This window comes from Tachysurus fulvidraco, chromosome 1 (genome assembly GCF_022655615.1).
Source record: "Tachysurus fulvidraco isolate hzauxx_2018 chromosome 1, HZAU_PFXX_2.0, whole genome shotgun sequence".
In the NCBI taxonomy this organism is placed as follows: domain Eukaryota; kingdom Metazoa; phylum Chordata; class Actinopteri; order Siluriformes; family Bagridae; genus Tachysurus; species Tachysurus fulvidraco.
The window spans coordinates 5,733,755-5,749,847 of NC_062518.1; the positions used below are offsets into that span (position 1 = coordinate 5,733,755).

The following is a 16,093-nucleotide window of genomic DNA, read 5'->3' on the forward strand; positions in this document are numbered from 1 at the left end:
TAAAAATCTTTAAACATTTTAAATGACACCTTTAACAATTTTACAAAATGATGTACCTCATTATATGTATTAAAGTACAGTAAATTGGACTTTTTTTTTTTGTGTATGTGTTAAATATATTTTTACATTTACCTCCGGTCATGTTTCACACTTACTGTTGTCTAGCATTCACCATTCTTTGAACACAATTCTGATAAAAGGTAAAAGATAAAGGTAAATTGAGTGAATAATGAATTGTATGTAGATTGATTATGAGTGTTGCAGTAATTTATATTTCTACACATATTTGGACTGCAATTTATAAACAAAATTCATTTCTGTTGTTTTTTTTATTGTTGTTTTCTCTCCTCTTGTGTGTGATCTTCAAATGTAGATAGTAAGTGACCGAACATACGCACATCTGGTGTGCTATCCACGTGTGCTAATGTTAGCATCACGCTTGCATAGCTTGTTGTTCTATGCTACTATTGCAACTAGCCTAACTATTCACAATCCAGTCCAGACCAGTGATTAGCATACTTCGTGCAATATAAACCACGTCTCATAAAATCCAGACTCAGCTTTCACTCTTGCACCCTAACAGATCTTTTAGAACCTTAACAGATCATGTACAAGCCTACAAAAGAAGTTTAATCATTTCTAGAAAGATTGAAATAGACCATAGCAGAACATTTTGCACAATAAACCTGTCTTTCACAGCATTCCTCAAAAAACTGGACCCAGCCTACCAGGTTGAAAAAGGACACAAGATTAAGCTGCAAATTGAAGTGGCCAATCCTGATGCGGAGGTGAAATGGCTGAAAAACGGACAGGAGATCCAAAAAACGGGAAGGTACCGAATCAACCATGAATAGAATGGAATAATTGTGATTTATTTACATTCAGGTTTCAGATTGCTATTCAAACATAAACTTGTTCTATAGATGTCTATTAATTGCTATTAAATAAAATTGTTAATAAATGATCTCTCTATCTCTCTCCTGTTTGTTTGTAAATGCAATTGTGTGTTCCGGGATGGATCGACTCCTTGACCGAAACCTACAGCAAGTGAGTGTCTAGAGTTGGTCTGAACATGAAAAAGTGCCCAATGCGATGAACCGTTATAAGGACACTGAGACACTGAGATTTGATAGTATTCTAGAGAAACATGTGACAGCTGCTCTAGATTTATTCTTGGCTTATAATGATGCTGATAATACCAAAAATTTCTCCATTTGTGGGAGTGAAATTTTGTCAAGTTCCTATCATGCCATAATAGTCATGCCATGTTTCGAATTTACCCTTATGTGTCGTACGACTTTGTCTCCATCTACAAAGAAAAGTAGGAAATAAGTACTTTTTGCCGTTCCTGTAGGTATATCTTTGAGAGTGTAGGGAATAAACGTTTCCTCACTATCAACAACTGTTCTCTGGCTGATGACGCAGCATACACCTGCATCGTGGGAGATGAAAAAAGCTTCACTGAGCTCTTTGTGAAAGGTACAGTATTTGATTATGAGTACTAACGGAAATGTTATTAACATTTCTAAAGTTTGAGATTCATCTCTCCATTACTTTCTCAGAGCCGCCTGTTCTGATTGTGCGCAATCTTGAGGATCAGATGGCAATGAAAGGAGACAGAGTAGAATTTGAGTGTGAAGTCTCTGAGGAAGGAGCTTATGTAAAGTGGTAAGATTCTTAACTAATGACCTATGAATATAAACCCTGCTAAACACATCTAAATCAGTAAAAAGGTTCCTAATTTTCACACAGATTGTAAAGAACCCCCCCCCCCCCCCCAAACGGCCAAATAGTAGCATGACAATGGGTGATACTGATTAAAGAAGGCTAGTGTCAAGGGACAAGCTATAAGAAAAGAATGATTTCATTGCAGAAGCATGTCTGTTTTGAATAGATTCCTTAGATATCCAGAAGGTGGCATGCATGTCCTGTGTTGAACAGAGCAGCTGCCAGGCTTTGGCTGACTCAACCTGGTGGTGCAGAAGTGTGTGTCTGTGTGTGTGTGTGTGTGTGTGTGTGTGTGTGTGTGTGTGTGTGTGTGTGTGTGTGTGTGTGTGTGTGTGTGTGTGTGAGAGAGAGAGAGAGAGAGAGAGAGAGAGAGAGAGAGAGAGAATGAGTGAGTGAATGAGCCATGGCTTCACCTGATCTGGATCCAAGGCTGTATATCACCCAGCAGCTCTGTAAATGATCAGCCCTCTGAAAAGGTCATGCCAGCCTTTTAGCAGCTCTGCAGTGTCCTTCAACCAAAATGAGAAAGTCACAGTTGGTTCATGGTGACTGCCTTTAATGTGTCACAGAGGATGCATTTCTAGATAGTCTGATAAAATCTTTCTGAGCACTACAGAGTAATATGCATGAAAAAAAAACCCAACGAATAGTAAACGAAAAATGATCAAGGTCACTTTGATCTTATTACAAACATCATGATGCATTTCATTTGACAATATCGTCATCACAAGAACTATTAAATTAAAGCTCAAATAATTTTAATAGGATGAGGTGTGATGGGGAATTTCTATTCACTTCCCAGGATTAGGGATCAGAATGTAACAAGATCAAAATGTCCTGCACTTTATGGAACTATTTATATCTTATCGTAATGAGTTTTGTTTCATTGAATCCCAATGTACCATTTCATTTTAAATACAAAACATTGTTACTTGAAGCTCTGGCACCTCTAAACCTTAATAAACAAAGGCTGCAATCATGAAAAAATCATGAAAAGAGGCTTGAAAAAATAGAAACAATTAGAAAGAAAATAGAGCCAGATTTATAACCAATTTTCAAATTTTCAGGGAAAAAGATGGAGTTGAGCTTACTCGAGATGAATCCTTTAAGTATCGCTTCAAGAAAGATGGCTGCAAACACTCACTCATCATCAATGATGTCACCAAGGAGGATTGTGGCCACTATCGAGTGAAGACCAATGGAGGGCAATCTCTTGCTGAGCTCATGGTGCAGGGTAGGTGGTTTATTTTAGCCCTGGTGTTTATCATGTGGTTTTCCTCTATGCTAAATTCTGTACATTCCAGTTCTGTAGGTAAAACCGATTTACATTAGTGGAAGGCCCTCTTTAAAAGTGGTTAAAGGCGTTAATGTATCATGATTGATAGTTATCTGAAATACTCTGATGTTTTCGACTTTAAAGACAGATTGAAGCCATCTGTCAATCATCGCCTATGCATGACAAGCCATGTGTCAATCAAGGCAGACAGAACTGCAGTCCAAAATAAACCTCCAGAATTCCACTGGGCATTCTTCACTCCTTGCTATCTTCTTCAAACTCCACCTCTTTGTGGTCCTGTCACTCAAACATCATCTGTTTGTCAGCCCGGTAAACATGCTTGACAGGCCAATAGCACATGCTTACAGCGTCCACAATGCACAGATGCCAGCTATTTTCAGACTGCAAGGGCCATATATTTTAACTGAACAGGTGACTGTTTCTTTCCTTCTTCCTCTCCATAACCTAATTCTTACCCTGGTTTATTTCCCAGACAAATTTACTTCGGTAGTTGTCCTTTACTCTTGCATTTACAGCCTTAGAATCTCTTTTGCTCTTGATCTCTAACAACAGTGGAAGTGGAAGAAAATGAAAGCTCAACCCTCAGTGACCTTTGTGCTGTGGTGCTACCGGAAACTCCGGAGTAGGAACCGAGAAAAATAACTGTCTTAAAATCTCTCATGAATCCATCCGGACACTCAGTTCCTGTTTGGGTTTTTAAAGCAACTTGATCCACATCTCCTGCCAGTCTTGACCACTTAATCAAACAGAGAAGTTGCCAAACATGAGCAACTGTCTAGTGCCACTGAAATTCTGCCAGGCTTCCAGGAGGATCATTGATCCCCAGTAACTCTCCTTTAATTATACCACCTCTAACTGATGAGCTCTGGTTGTAAGTCTGCTACAACAATTCAATTCTACTAGGTGATTATTTCACATTAACCTTATTTCTAATCCTGCAATAAGATTAGAATGGAATTGGATGTATTCTGAAATAGGAAGTAGCAAAAGTCACTCGCTTTCTACTGTTTATTAGACTGCTGCTTTATAATCAATCTTTTTTTAAGTTACTATTTGCAATACAATACACACTGTTAAATTTAAACAGTTGTATTCTAGAAGGTGTGACAACAAGGATAGTGTGTCTTTCATTTATTCTTTAATTTATTCATATCTGACAACACCTACAGTACATGCAAAAAAGCAAAAAACAAAAAAACATTTATAGCCGTTAAATATGAACTACACATAATATATAAACTTCCTTGAGAAAAAACTAATTACAGATTTTATATATTGTCTACAACATTTGTGTTGGATAGTTAACTAGAGTATTCCCAGTAAGCCAGTTTGTTTTCAGAGGTTTTAGCCCTCATCAGTTCTTGTTAGTGGACAATAACAGCCATTAGTCCTTAAAAAAAGGAATACAACAATTTAATGAAGATTTCTGTCTACTGCATTTTTTTTTCAATTCCACACTGAAACATTTTTTCAGTTATTCGGTATAACCAAAGCCATTCATCGTTTTGCCTTTAAGTGCCTTTCTGTCTGCTCTTTGCCCATTAGAGAAGCAACTGGAGGTGTATCAGAACATTGCTGATCTGACAGTAAAAGCCAAGGAAGAGGCAGTGTTTAAGTGTGAGGTGTCTGATGAGAACGTCAGAGGAACCTGGTACAAAAATGGAGTGGAGGTGAAGTCCGACGCTAGAACCCACATCACACACATTGGCCGGTAAGGCTGTGACGGTTAGCTGCATTTGAAAAATTGTAGAGGTTTCACTTCTTATTCTTTGATTTCATTTACTGTGATCTTTATTGTTGTCAGTTCCAGTCCTGGAAAACCATTTGGTGAGGTTACTTCTCAGAGACATGTGATTTACAGTAGTAGAGTTGGAGAATCACTAATATGTGCTTGACAGGTCTGGATTTGGACCTCTGAAATGTAAACGTTGTCTGATATACTGTCTGTCTCGCCAGAATTCACAAGCTCACTATTGATGATGTGCGTCCGGATGATGAAGGCGACTACACCTTCATCCCTGAAGGCTATGCATTTAATCTTTCTGCCAAACTGAACTTCCTGGGTACAGAATTTTCAGTTTCCTTAGTCAATGACGACATCATACGTCAGCCTGGTTAACAGTATGACATTTCCATTTATTATTTTCATTTATGTTTTCAGAGGTCAAGATCGACTTTGTCCCTCGTCAAGGTAAGAATAAAAAGACTACACAGTAGAGAGGCAGTTTTGAACTTCTGCCAGTTAGTAAGTTGGGCACGTACAGTATGCTGAGATAAATAGTTTGGCAAACTGCACGATTTCCCTATTTGGTGTTCGATGTTAACGTCATTAATTTTGCTCTTGAAACTGTGAGGTTAATGTAGCTATGTAAGGGAAATTTGTCTCACCTTTTACAGCATGTTAATGTCTGCTTCAAACCACATACAATTCTTCAGTGGTATCAACCAGATTTGGTGATGTAGTTTAGGCTACACTCACCATACTGAAATCTATAAACATGAACCAGACTTTGTGCAAATAACTGCTGTAATTTTACAAAGGTAGTTATCACAGATCACTGGAATAATATTCTCCTCAGTTATTATTCTCTCCTCCACAGTTTTGTTTTATTCAGCCATCTAGGTCTGCTTTCCAATGTTTGAAGGTGCAGTTTTTCCCAAAAGCTGGAAGTTATGAAGATACTGTTCAGTGCATAACAAAATCAATAAACGAAATCAATATCCAGGCCGATAGACTACATTTTGGATTAGTGTAAAATTCTATTTTTATCATCCAGATTAATTTCACTGCTTTTCGGAGTATAGTATAGCTAATTTCACCAAGCATGTTGCCTACAATAAAGGAAAATAATAAATCAGGTAAGATTTCTTTTCTTCTACAACCCCCGTATGCAGATCCTCCCAAGATCCACTTGGACTGCCTTGGCCAAACTGCAGATTCCACTATTTTGGTTGTGGCTGGAAACAAGCTGCGACTGGATGTGCCAATCACTGGAGATCCCGCCCCCACAGTAGTATGGACCAAGTCAGATAAGGTGGGGAGAATACTGTTATTACCGTACATCCAAAAACATTTGAATATTTACTGAGTATGGTAGTATGATCATGTATGATCAGTTATATTATAATGCATTTAAAGGTTTTCATCACTTGGCCATTAACGGATGTCGACATTTCAGTGATTTTCCTGAGGTTGCACAGGTTGTAGCCTGTGCACTTTTTCTTCAGACTTTTCCAATGAGATCATGACAAATTACTTTATTTAGGATGATGCTATTTAAACTATGGTGAGATAGGTTAGCTAAATGTGCCATTGAAAGGTCTGAGATTTTTAGGCATTGCAGTTGGTAAAAAAATATACATTTATTTCTGATGCCCTAAAATTTATTCACATACAGGATATACTGTAGATTAAGGTGATATGTGTCATGTGTTTTTATATTATTTTATTAGAAAGTAATGAATATTTGCACAAATAATGCACATCATGTCACTGGCCCAGAAGTCAACTAAATTGGCCATTAACAAGCACCACTGCACTTTAATCCTAAACATTTTCCTTTAACATTGAGGCAGGACTCCCAGCATGAAGGCTTCTGACCTTCATGCACACACAGGTAAGTTTTGGGTAGAATTTTCCATGCAGAAAGGTTTGTATTGGAGCTTGATGCTGTAAGGTTGGACCTGTCACACTACCCTTAGTCTTAAATATAGCCTTACCGCTTTCGCTCTGCTTGTGTAGGATAAGTCTAAAAATCCACTGGGAGAAGGGAAAGGGGAACCAGCCTTCATCTGGACTTTGAAGGATGGTGAAGTGAGTTATTGGCCTTTAAAACAATAACGCCACCACAATCTCTTGCTATTATGTGCACTTTCGTTGCCCTGTGCCGCCGCTGCTATGAGAGTGTCTTCTGACCTTTGTCTTTATTGTCTTTTTACTGCCATAGCCACTGCATTGTGATGCTGTCAGAAAATTCTTATCTGTTTACAGTCATACCAATGTCACATAAGGCATAACAGACTCTTACTAAGTTTAAAACGTATAATATTTTAATAATAATAATAATAATAATAATAATATGCACTATTATACTGTATATCTGCTTATTTGCTCAAAAAAGACTCAATTTTCTTCTAAAAAATATTCCTGTGATGCCCTATGGCTTTATTGTGTCTTGGTTTGAAACTGTAAATATTTACCATCTAATACTAACCGAGCAAAACAAATTGCTTCTTCAGTTCAGTATTACAACGAGATTTACTGCAGTCTTTTCTTGAACAGCATTGCGTTCAGATGCATTGCATTAGAATACTGTGCTCTGAAGCAAACTGACTGCACCAGGTGAGCGCATGCTTCCTATACCTGTTTATGGAAAACCTTCGGTTGCAATATACAAAAACACAAAAGGTAAGTAAGGTATACAAAAAAGACGTGCTACTGTATGCTCTTTTCCATTTGATCTTAATGTCTCCTTTTCTGGTCTCTGGTTTTGCATCTTGACTGATTGTTGTTTGGTCCAGAACTTGGAACTGTGCACAGTGAAAATACAACTGCAACAAAAAAAACTGATTGGTAAAATCTGTGATCGGTTCATAAGGTCTTAACAGATTCAAGTGGACGTGTTCATGTGGAGAGCGCAAGAGGACATTGCGTCTTGACTATTGAGGGGGCAGAGCGTCAAGATGAAGGCGTGTACTCTGTCATTGTACGGAACCCGGCTGGGGAGGATACTGCTGATATTCATGTAAAAGTCGTTGGTAAGATATTTAAATGTACAACCTGCACCATGCACAAACCCCTATGGACTTACAATTGCAATACAATAGACATTTAATGAACGATTAACCATCGTTCATCGTTCAACTGAAATAAAGCTTCATATTTAGGAACATATCCATTCAGTTTTATTCCATTATTCAATTATCTTCTGGCAGATTCATGTTGGATGAGATTATAAAGGGTGGAAGTGACATAATTTCAACCAAAGTTCCATTAAGAATTAAGCATCACATCAAGTCAGCTCCCGTTAAACCCAATAACAGAAACACATTTGACTTCTTTCCTAAGGTCACACCTTTTTGTGCCTGAGCAAACACTTTATATGCACCATTTTAGTGTATTAGTTCATTCAAACATGCTGTATGGGATGTCAGTCCACCTTTTCCCCTAAGAATGTACTGTAGTAAAATGATTCCATCTAGTGTAAGTGTTCATAGGTTTGTCCCATAAAATAACCATTAATGGTTTTATATCAAACCGTAACGATATACCAGATGTTTTGTCGTTCTGAAAAGCTGACAAATAGAACACCTCTCAGAAGTTACAATGCTTCACCATACAAAGTGATCCTTTTTCTTTTGAGTGTAGCTGTTGTTTATGTTTCTGGAAGGTTAATTGCTTTTTAATGTGTGTTAGCATTTCATTATAAAAATATGGCTACTGATGTTCACAGTTTGCAAGTAGTAGACTGACATATATTGAATGATTTTTTTTTAACCTCCCCAGATGTGCCAGATCCACCTCAGGCTCCCAGAATCCTCAGTGTTGGGGAGGATTCCTGTGTAGTCCAATGGGACCCACCACTGTTTGATGGTGGTCAGCCAGTTTTGGGTAAATGCTGCTCAAACAGAAAACATACAATCCTGTAACTTAGGCCTTAAAGAAGTCTTCGATTTACAACACATTAAATACTTATTTAAGTTTTTTTATGTCCTTTAAGGATATGTCCTGGAGAGAAAGAAAAAAAAGAGCTACAGGTGGATGCGATTAAACTTTGACCCCTATAAAGACACCACATATGAAGCTAAGAGAATGATTGAGGGAATGGCATACGAGATGAGGGTCTACGCTGTGAACAGTATCGGCATGTCACGGCCCAGTCCTGCCTCCCAGCCTTTTGTGCCTATCGGTGAGTTTCATTTACGTTTGACTGACGATTTAATCTAAAACAAACGAAAATCGAGCAGTTGAAGGATAATGCTGTTAACTTGGTTGTGCTCTACAACTCTAGTCACTACCTTTTGATCAGTAGCCCAAAGCTTTAAACAGTGAGCCAGCACTTCCATGAAATACTCCTGACTGCTTGATTAGTCTTGACATTGGTTTCTGTAAACACTATCAATAATTGGTTAAATACCGTGTAAATGGATTTATTTATTTATTTATTTTGTAGGAAAAAAGATTTTTGAAATTTCTTTCTAGTTAAACCCTGAGGTGGTGAAGTGACAAAAATAGGTCACAATTATTATTTATCTTTACAGTTTGAAATGTGTGTGTGTGTGTTTGTTTTTTTTTTTTTTTTTACAAAACAATGAACTTAAGGGAAATAAACCATACAGAATACTAGAAATGCTATTCAGACCCATATTATTAGGTGATTAAACATAATCAGCAATCTTATACAGTTTAACACTAACACTTGAGAACAGGTGAACATCTTTTCCTGTATTGCTACATGGCACTAAATGACAAGTTGAACTGAATCGACGGTAAAATTGACAATAAAATAGATGCAAATACTGCAATATTTGTTTACTAACAATCATTTTGAACAAAAATATTTGGAAGACAAAATTTCTTCCAAATAACAAAATTTCCTATACATGAAAATTTCAAATAGTGAATTTTAGTTTGTTTCTCAGTACAAGGACATGTTGAATTTATTGCTTGAAGTAATTGGATAAGTTCTTAAGCTGATGTTGATTGTAAAGATTAAGTTGAAAAAACATTGGCGAATGATCTATGCCAAAATTTTGGGCATGTAAAATCAGAAAATCCCCTGAAGAATGATAAATTAACTATTGTTCCCTGTGTCAAAATGGGAATGCTGTTATTGCTGGTTTAGCAGATTGCTGTGTGTATGAGGTTGTGCCAAGCATGTTAGTGTCAAGGTTCTTTCATCTCAGTTTAAGATGCTGTTCTATTCTGGCAAACTCTAGCTGCTCAGACACGCGTCATCATACCAATATTTCAAGGCTCTGTCATCTCTTTGTAGCATGGATGTTCAATGTCCAAAATAAGATCCCATTTCATGATGCAGTATCTATCCAAGCTTAAAAGACTTAAAGACGAGTTTTTGCATTGATCACTATGTGATAGAAATTTTATTTCCTTGTTGTCCCTTTACTTTATCAGTTGCGAATGGTCTGAAAAGTTATCTGTTTAGTGTGATGTCCAGCACAATACAGTAAATAAGGAGACTATTTCTGACACCCTCTTCTATAAATAATGGCATGTTAGCATAAAGTTATGTCCAGGAGTATGGCACAAACAGGCCGCTAGGTTACAAAGCAGAGGGGGGAGGACTCACAACTTTGCAAAGTCCTCACAAAGCTGCATTGCTGCTGTCAACAGTTGTGAAGACAGCAGCCAGAGGACAGGACAGGACCAGACAGGGGAGGAGTACAGCAGAAAAAGGCCTGAACAAAAGACTCTTTACATAAATCTCAAGGGAAGTTACACCACTGTGCAGTGACAAAGTGAACCAGCGGTAAGATGACCAAGCCTATGCTTCCGAAAACCGCGGAGAAAAAGTCAGCCAATGAGTCACCAGCAAATACTCCTGCAGACTCCTGTTCAGGTCCTCTGGCAGACTCCCCAGCAGAAGTTAAAGAACCTGAAGTAATAGCATCTCCACCAGAAGATACGGCCACTGGAGCAACTGTTCCTCCAACTGAGGAACCTGTTCCTGCAGAAGGAATAGGTCCTGCACCTTGTGCAGAAGGAGAAGTGCCAGTTGAGGGGGCACCTTTGGGAGAGGAGGGAGCAACCCCGGTTGAGGAACCTGCCCTCCCACTTGAACCTGAACCAGAGCCAGAACCTGTCGGCAGTAGGCGTCTCAATCTAATTCTGCTTGTGGAAAGCTAGTGAATGCATGTCTTGGTTTTATGTAGAATACGCTATATGTACAGAAATATTTTGTCTAGTTTGTCTAGTCTAGTTATCACTTTTTGCATTGCCTGATTTGCCTTTGAATAGTTTCCAACTAGTTCTCACTAGTTAGCAATGATTTATCAAAAATTACATTCTCAGTACTATACAAATAGAAAAAAATGTGTCCTTCGAGGGGTGTATTCAGCTGAAAAACACTCATGCTACAGGGCTACCTTACAAATACATTATTAGTATTTATCATATCATTGTTGGCATCATTGCAATATTGCATCATCTATATAAGCTATAAATCAAGCATTTATTACTATGAACAATAGCTAATTTAGGTGCTCTTCAGCTGCTGGATATGACTATTGTATTCTTTACACTGTACACTGTATACTTGAACTGGTCATTTTTTTTTAAAGAAGATGCACTTTTAAATTCAAATTCCATTTTGGAGCAACTACATTACCAATTACAGGGTTCGTGCTATTTCTTAACCTTATGTTCTACTGAGTGTAACTAAAACAAAAACTTAGAGGCAGCGTTTTTATGGAAAATAAGAGAAAAATAATTTTTTGTATCATGGCTTCTTCAGATTTAGAATTTATTAGAGTGTTGAGTATTTAAATTCCATAATTTGTTGTAGATTTTTTCAGATGTTCAACAAACTTTCAATTGTTCTTTATTATTTTTCAAACTCCATCCTCTACCTGAACCTGACAGGACAATGTCACATGTAAACTATTATTGTCCTGAATGCTGCATGTCACTAACAGTATCTATATCTTCAAGAGGTTCTTATCAACACTAGTCCAAGTTTAACTTGTGCTTATTTAAACAATGGGAGTTATGCTCATCTATAATAGGCAGCTCAAGGCCACGAAGGCTGGCTGGAAGATAATGTTAGATGTACCAGACTTGGACCTCTGGGTTTTACTGCCCCAATAGTTTCCATGCCTCTGTCCTCCAGCTGAATATTGGAAGAGCACAGGATTAAAAAATCCTGGTGACAAATCCTGTTAAATCCGTATAGCTAATACGTTTGATTCTCTATTCAGCCTTTGGTAGCTTAGTTACTAAGCAACTTAATGCTTTATTTTTCTGATATGCAAATTTCCACTCTATGAATTATATTATGTTTAGATTACTATGAACATGTTACTTCAACAAGCAAATATTACTTTAAATTTAAATGTAGTAATCTACAATAAGCTTTAGGTATAACAGAGCTATAATACAGCTTTACTTTATTACACTTGCTTTCATTGTGTTTATACTGGAGTCCCGACTTTTCTCAATTTCATTTCAGTTATAGTCTTTGGGTCTACATTGGTGTGGCTAATATTCTATAACTAGTCCATAAGTCCATCCACTATAGAAGGAGTGTCAAACCAAATTTAGGTAACAGCTCCTCTGAAATATGTATAGCCATTTATCTGAAAGGTACATAGAAAACATTTTCCACTTTTTGTATGTCTAGGAATTGTTAAAAAAACTAATATTACTGAAATATTATGGAGAAATAATCTCTTTTGCAAAATTGTTTACAAATTTCAATAAATCCTAAATGAGTTCTTTTAGAGAGAGACATGTCTATGAGCGTCAATGTTGTAGCTTGCTGAGGAAGGATTATTTATCATTAGCACATTTCGTCAATAATTCTATGGGTTTATTGCTCTACTTTGCTTTCTAGTCTAATTTAATTAAAATAATAAGTTTAATTTTGAACACATTATAAATACAATTACCAGCATCCCTTGCCAGCATACTCTATGTTTAATACCCTTGGACTATAGTCTATAACTATATAACTACTATACACTGTAGGGTTTTTAGAGTACAGTAGATTTAGGGTGAGGTCTGGAATTGTCAAATAAACTGGTCTTTATTAAATAGATTCGTTAGAATACTGCAACCATCCAATAACTTGCATTAATAAAATTCCAAAGTATCAGTTCTCAACTCCTGCTGTCCATTAAACTTCAACATTTGTGTGTTTTTTGCTCAGCCCCCTCCAGTGAACCCATCGGTCTGTGTGTGGATGACATCAGTGACACCACAATTTCTCTGAAATGGAGGACTCCAGAGAGAGTAGGCTCTGCCCCTATAGAAGGCTATGGGGTGGAATACTGCAAGGAAGGCAGTAAGTGTGTTACTGTGAAGATTTTATGTGTATCCTTGTAAGTGTCATTGCAGAATGAGACTGTCAATGGAAATGAATATCGGAAGTCGTTCTCAATTGCACCCCCAACCGCCACCCAATATTATACATTTGACAAAGAACAAATTTATAATGTTGTTAATATTTGCAATAAAGGACTGTTCAATAAAATGCAATAAAAAAAAAGCAATAAAAACGAAGCAATAAAAACAAAGATTAGGGTATTCTATAAACAGAACATTGGCTTAAATATAATTGTTTTATTGCTACGAAAACTTTTTGCAGACCTGATATTTGCTTTGTTTTACATTTAGCTGATGAATGGATTCCAGCATTTGAGGGTCTTACAGAAAGGAACTCTGTGATCATCCGTGACCTGCCTACTGGCGAGAAGATGCAGTTCCGTGTACGGGCGTATAATATGGCTGGCCCCAGTCGTCCTGCCACTCTGGCCCAGGCTGTCACCATCCGCGAGATCATGCGTGAGTTTAATTAACGCTTAATTAACATTGCATATAAGGAGAATCGTCAAGGATGTATCCATTGTCAAAATGTAGATTTCACCGAATGCAGAGTCTATTTATGTCAGGTATTGGCATGATACTAAATGCAGTACTCAAGTTTTCTTCAAACAACATGGAGATAGTTTCTAAAACTAAATTTGCATTTCTCAGCTGCTGTTACTTCAATTTCAGCTGCATTCAGTTGCATTAACTTGCAGCAGTACATTAGATAGAGTGCTTTACAAAAGCTTTTATCGTTTTAACTTAATAAGTCTAGTTCACTGAGGCAATCACCAGCTTGTTCCCGATCAGCTTTCAGCCACTAGCATTCACTAGCTTTCATGAGTAGGAGATATACACAATTACATTAAAGCAGGTCTGTACAAGGGAAAGCCTAGGGGCCAGATATAGTTTGTCACCAATCTCCATCAGGCTTGGAAGTAGAATAAATTCAATAACAGACTCAGATTGTTCTAATAGACACATTTACACAAATATATTATGGATTCCTTGCCATCTTTGTCCATAAACCATTCTCAGAAACTTCATTATCAGGTTTCATCGGACACATTTATGATATAATTACCCATTATTCCTTCTCATTTCCACAAATGTATTGTGTTTTTTTTAACCCCTTAATTTGTATCAACTGGGGCAGTTTCTAAAGGGAGAAAAAAAACAGTTTGAGATGAAATCATACACATTATTTTTCTATACTGCATGTTAAAAATAGGTTGCAAAATTAATTTCACTGGTGTGTGAATGGAGAGCTTTCAGGGTTGTCAATCTCTACAGTACATTATTTCATGTTGCTTGTATACATGACAGCTGTTGGTCAGAATTGTATCTGATAACACTTATAATGTTAATCAATGCAAAGTATGCGTCACTGACTGTCTGGAACACAGACACACAAAGAAACCGTTCTATAAGGAATTAGTCGATTATCACAAGTGATGCCAAAACTCTAATGAAGTGTATATACTGAAAAAGAGGTTTATATTTGGGTCCAGGAAACCCTCGGACATTCCACTCGCAGAAAAATAAGTGACAAGTGAAGCGATTGTCTGGTGAAAAACTAGGCTGGGTGGTCTGTTGTGCCACCCAAGTGATAAATTATATGAGCCACATAATTATATATAATTATAACTATGAGCCACATAATTATTATTTATATGATGACTTTTGTTTTTATAAAATATTCTTACTGTTTTCTAGCCACATTTAATGAGTTGAGACTCAAACGGTAGTTATGTTTATTTGTGGTCCTTTGCAAACTTAGCATTTATCTACTTTATTCTTGTCAAGGTGGATTTGGAATCACACACACACACACACACACACACACACACACACACACACACACACACACACACACACACACACACACACACACACACACACACACACACACACACAGCAATATAGCATTAATAATCCACCAAACGGGCAAGTTTTGAGAAGTGGGAGGAAACTGTAGAACCAAAAGGAAAGCCAATTGTACCTGCTATGCTACCTTGCTTACATGATGATTTAAAATTTGCTGTTGCTTCACAGCTACATCTGACAATATATTCATTTTTTTCCCCCAAAAATGTTCAGCACTTTTATCACACAGATCATTTCCCAATTCTCTACTTTTTCTCTTTGCCTTCTAATAGAGCGTCCAAAAATTTGGATCCCTCGCAGTCTTCGTCAGACCCTCATCAAGAAAGTGGGGGAGACTGTTAACCTGGTGATCCCATTCCAGGTAAACATCAACTGTTTTTACTGAAATAAAATCTCATCAATTCCATTTTTTCCAGGCTCTGAACATAAAAAAGATCACTGACGGTAAACACTTATACAAGGTACTGTACACTATACTTAGTAGCTCCTTCTTGCTCTTTTGGTCTCCAACAAGAGTGTATTGGCCAGACTGAAACATTAACTACTGTGTTAATGGGGCTTAATTAGGACAGGAAGGGCCTGTTCATGTTGTCTTTGAAATACTATAAATACACAGAGCTGTGCAGCTGAAACACGATGATAGAGGATGCACATGGACAGCAGCTTCAAAATGTGTTAATGACACAAATCTGAACAGCAGCTGAAAAAGCTCTCTGGGGAAATGTCTTACTTAAAAACAGCATGCTGGCATACACACACACACACACACACACACACACACACTCACACACACACACTCACACACACACACACAGAGACACACACAGTCTTGAGGCAATCTGTTTAAAACTCCTGCATGCATTTAGAACTAGGCATATTACATTCTAAAATGATTTTTCTCTGATACTACATATATATGTCGATGCAAAATGGATTGATTTTACAAAACATCTACAAAACTCAAGGAGACTATGGAAGTCACTACTAGGCTAACAGATTAATAGCTAGCTGGAGCCTATCAATTACACTGAGTAAACCAGGAATCTAGTACACATTCAGGCAAGCTACCACTAACGGAATTACTATGTAATTAAAACAATTATCCCCATCCCTAGCAAAGTAGATAATATTAGTCT

The 16,093-nt window shown here is 37.3% G+C and overlaps 1 protein-coding gene across 7 annotated transcripts in view; it reads left to right on the forward strand.

The window, feature by feature from the left end:
* mybpc3 (myosin binding protein C3) overlaps positions 1-16,093 on the forward strand; it is a 35,448-nt gene that overhangs the window by 13,046 nt on the left and 6,309 nt on the right. For 3 of the 7 annotated variants that reach the window (XM_027136945.2, XM_047805224.1, XM_047805177.1), the window contains 15 exons: positions 700-832; positions 1,045-1,047; positions 1,355-1,479; positions 1,563-1,668; positions 2,796-2,962; positions 4,571-4,736; positions 4,982-5,088; positions 5,187-5,216; positions 5,921-6,060; positions 7,624-7,783; positions 8,532-8,636; positions 8,746-8,934; positions 12,913-13,047; positions 13,380-13,547; positions 15,230-15,318. In XM_027136945.2, coding sequence (XP_026992746.2) covers positions 700-832; positions 1,045-1,047; positions 1,355-1,479; positions 1,563-1,668; positions 2,796-2,962; positions 4,571-4,736; positions 4,982-5,088; positions 5,187-5,216; positions 5,921-6,060; positions 7,624-7,783; positions 8,532-8,636; positions 8,746-8,934; positions 12,913-13,047; positions 13,380-13,547; positions 15,230-15,318 — 1,823 coding nt within the window. Of the gene's footprint in view, positions 1-373; positions 377-699; positions 833-1,044; positions 1,048-1,354; positions 1,480-1,562; positions 1,669-2,795; positions 2,963-4,570; positions 4,737-4,981; positions 5,089-5,186; positions 5,217-5,920; positions 6,061-6,767; positions 6,840-7,623; positions 7,784-8,531; positions 8,637-8,745; positions 8,935-12,912; positions 13,048-13,379; positions 13,548-15,229; positions 15,319-16,093 lie in introns of all 7 variants that reach the window. The other 4 variants (XM_047805012.1, XM_047805063.1, XM_047805094.1 and 1 more) reach the window with 3 other exon arrangements.